At 27.5% G+C, this 3,609-nt stretch overlaps 1 protein-coding gene across 2 annotated transcripts in view; it reads right to left on the bottom strand.

The window, feature by feature from the left end:
• Positions 1 to 3,609, bottom strand: part of LOC106688850 (monocarboxylate transporter 12) — a 31,604-nt gene that overhangs the window by 18,512 nt on the left and 9,483 nt on the right. For both annotated transcript variants that reach the window (XM_014433523.2, XM_014433522.2), the window contains exon 4: positions 324 to 467. In XM_014433523.2, coding sequence (XP_014289009.1) covers positions 324 to 467 — 144 coding nt within the window. The remainder of the gene's footprint in view (positions 1 to 323; positions 468 to 3,609) is intronic.

The raw sequence follows: 3,609 nt of genomic DNA, 5'->3' as shown, positions 1-3,609 counted from the left end.
CAGTGAAATTTAAATGTAAAAACAGATTTTCTGTCAGGGAGATGTAAGATAAGTGTTGTTAAGAACTTTATCATACTCTGTGTAGGTTTTTTATAAATATGTGAGTGGTTAGAATTAGTCATTTATTGTTTGATAACAAAACTTAATCTACATATTTATGCTATGGAAAAAAAAAAATTAGTAGTAAGTAGGGGAAGAGAGCAGGCCGCTGTTCTACTTGGTCCCAAGCACGAGATCAACCGATTGCGGTATCGGTTAAAATATATATATAAGAAATCTCCTAGAGACCTAACAAACATAGTAAATATTTTAATGAAAAATACCTCCAAGTACTCCAAACGTAATTAAGATGTGTAGCATACTGTTCGCTGGAACTGTCAACAGGTAGGCAGCAGTACTTATCACCCCACCTGAAATAGCTACTTTCCTGTATGTATACCTTTTTATTAGTGGTCCGACAACTAGTCCTGAAAGAGAAATGTGATCAATTTTATTACAATCATATTTATTACCACATAATATTACGATAAAAAATTAATCAAATGACATTCATAGCATTAAAGATTCCAGATACCCATTTAAAAAAATAAATAAACTATCCATAAAACTGAAATTTATAGGGGTATTCATGATGTTGTTAAATGTAAATTGTTTTATCAGGTTAAATGTTATAAGTATAGGAGTGTGAGCTGCCCTATTTAAAATCATGTAAAATTTTAAATGCATATAAGCTCATAGCGAATCTGAGCAACTTGTTTAACAACCTTTCCTTCCAAAACTTCATGTTATTGTTTAATTATAAGTTTTGATTAAAGTAATTTATTACAACATGCCTAAAATGGAAGTTTTGTAAAAGTTTAGTCACTGAGTGCCTTGATCTTTTAACTGGTGAGGAAGAAAATCAAGATGAGCTGATTGACAACTGTCATTACATTACTATTATTGTCTTCCATTGCTTTATTAGGCATAAAAACATCCAAAACAATACTAATACAATAAAAACACAAACTACGAGCAAGTGACCTAGCACGACAACAAACAAAATGGTGACGAGCTCAGCTGGTCTGTTGTTTGACTTCATCCTCCATTTAACAGACAGATTTATGTGTTATTTCGTTTTAACATAGTTAAACAAGGAATTGTTTTATAATAATTAATTATTTAACGCTTTAACATGTTAAACTATAGATCATGAATACCCTTAAAATATAAAATAATAAAAATTTTATTCTTACCAATATTAGCAAAATAAAAAAAAAACAATTTTAGTACTGGTCTTTGCACTCAAAATGATTAATATGGAGTTTACAAACATTTGTTGTCATTTTAGAAAACATCTCCAGGAGATAAAGTTTAGCTCTACTGTTTCATCGATTGTAATTAGAAGTACAAATGTGTAATCAATACATTTTGTTTTTACTGTATTTGTATAGTCCTTATAATATATTAAAACATATTCCTAAGACCATAACGTGAAAATTTTAATCGTAAATTTTTATTATACATAAATTATGAAATATAAACATGAACACCAACAATAGTTTGAATTTTATTTTTAATGAATCAGCTTCTAAAATCTTCTATTTTCAGTATTTGCTTCATTAGTATACTAAAAATTTTAATAACTTCAATAGTATATATTTTGGAAAATTAAACTATTTTGGACTTAAGTCAAAGGAGGTTTATATATGTACATATTCTTCATCTTAGGGTATTATATTTATTTAGAGCTAAAAAATTAATTATTCATTATTTTAATTTCTCACTTTAAATTATATTTTCTTCATTTCCCTTTTGCCCTGGCAGCATTATGTGTAGCAAAGATTACAGAAAGGCCTTTGATGCTGTCAAATACTTTACGAATTAACTATAATTTCAAGTTGATATATTTTTTTTCTTTTAGGCTAAGTGCAGACCAGTTAGTTTTTCATTTTCACTTATTTCTTTCACGATGATAAACCTACATGATATTTTTTTTATTTATTGAAACACGCATTGTTTTAATAGTCCAGAAAAAAATTAGGAGTTTCTAGAATTAAGTGTAAATTTATTTATTTCAACCGATCCTATTGTAAAAATGTTTGAAAAATACGATGGTAAAATGTTTACCTCTCAGTGATGGCCCGTAACCCTAATGTCACTGGTTTTACAAAGTAGTTCCCGTATATTTTTATATTTATTGCATACAACATTTAAAATATTAATTGTAGCTGAAATACCATTATAAAATAATTAACAGCGCAATTAACGAGCTTAGATTTCAGTTTTAGAGCTATTTATGTTCTATAATTCCATTGATACTGTTTTTTCCAAATCCAATACTGTTTTCTTCAAAAACTAAGATAAAATTATTATTGAACTTATTTCGAAGACTAAAACTCTTAGGAAAACAATCATTATAAACTACTTTAGGATATATTTAACGACATTTTTATTGAACCCTAGTAGAACTCTTTACTGCTACTCTCACGATGATATTTATTGTAATCTACTTTATGGAGTATTTAACTAGCTCCAGTTTGAGCCATAATTGGAAAAGATTGAACAAAAAGGATTTTTTAAGGACACAATTAGAAGCTTGGTAAATATGCCATAAAGTAGTTTATAATGATTATTTTCTTAGGAATCGTAGTTTTCATGATATTTGTAGAAATATATTAACAACTTTTGCTCCTTATTTATTTATTTTTATTTGAAAAAAAAATATTGGTGTTTAAAAAAATATTTTTGAAAATATTGTACGTAATGAGTTAACTAGGGCATAAATATTAGCAAATTTACTCTACTAAAGGATGGACTTTTTATCGCTCGGTAGTTTTCATGATATTGAACATTGAATAAAAACTTTAAGTTTTTCTCCAGAATAACATAAATAAGTTTTTATGATATTTGACAAAATAAACTCACAAAATGTTAATTTCTAGTTGTTCGTATAAAATGTTGGATTTTTGAAGAAAAAAAAGTCTCTAGCTTCATAAGACGCACATATGTCTGCCAACACTCAAAATAAAGGAAATTTAACTTACTATAAAGTAGTTTATGACACTAATCTTCGTAGAGGTAGTAGTTTTTATGATATTCACATATGAATATAAATTTGGCAAATAAAAATTTGTCCGAACAACTATAAATCAATTTATATTAGCACATTTCATGAAAACTATGACTCCTACGCAGATAAACATCATGAATTACTTTATAGCTCATTAAATTAGCTTTAATTTGAGTGCTAATAGACATCTGTTCGTCAAATGGATTTTGAGATATAGATTTTTCAAAATAAATTCACCGACTACTGACCTTTCAGTACGTCCAATATAACATTTTTATGAAATGTTGCTTTTTGAAAAGCTATATCTCGAGAACTATTTAACGTAAATATCTCTTTTAGGGCTCATATTTTATCAAATTTTCCCCCCTTTAAATGACGTTCTCTTAGGTTTTCTTTTGTTGTTCCTACTTTTTAATATATAGAGCTCCGAATGAAATTTTTTTTTTTTTATCGCTTTCAAACATCCGCCATTTTTTATTCCCCCTACCTACATATGGCAGACTCATAAATTTTAAGTAATCAAAAATTTTAAGGTAGCAAACTTATATGCTTTTCAG

Source organism: Halyomorpha halys, unplaced genomic scaffold, assembly GCF_000696795.3.
Source record: "Halyomorpha halys isolate HHAL.00 unplaced genomic scaffold, Hhal_1.1 Scaffold1218.1, whole genome shotgun sequence".
Taxonomy (NCBI): Eukaryota; Metazoa; Arthropoda; class Insecta; order Hemiptera; family Pentatomidae; genus Halyomorpha; species Halyomorpha halys.
The sequence above is the reverse complement of the archived record's forward strand: the minus strand, read 5'-3'. Positions and strand labels throughout refer to the sequence as shown.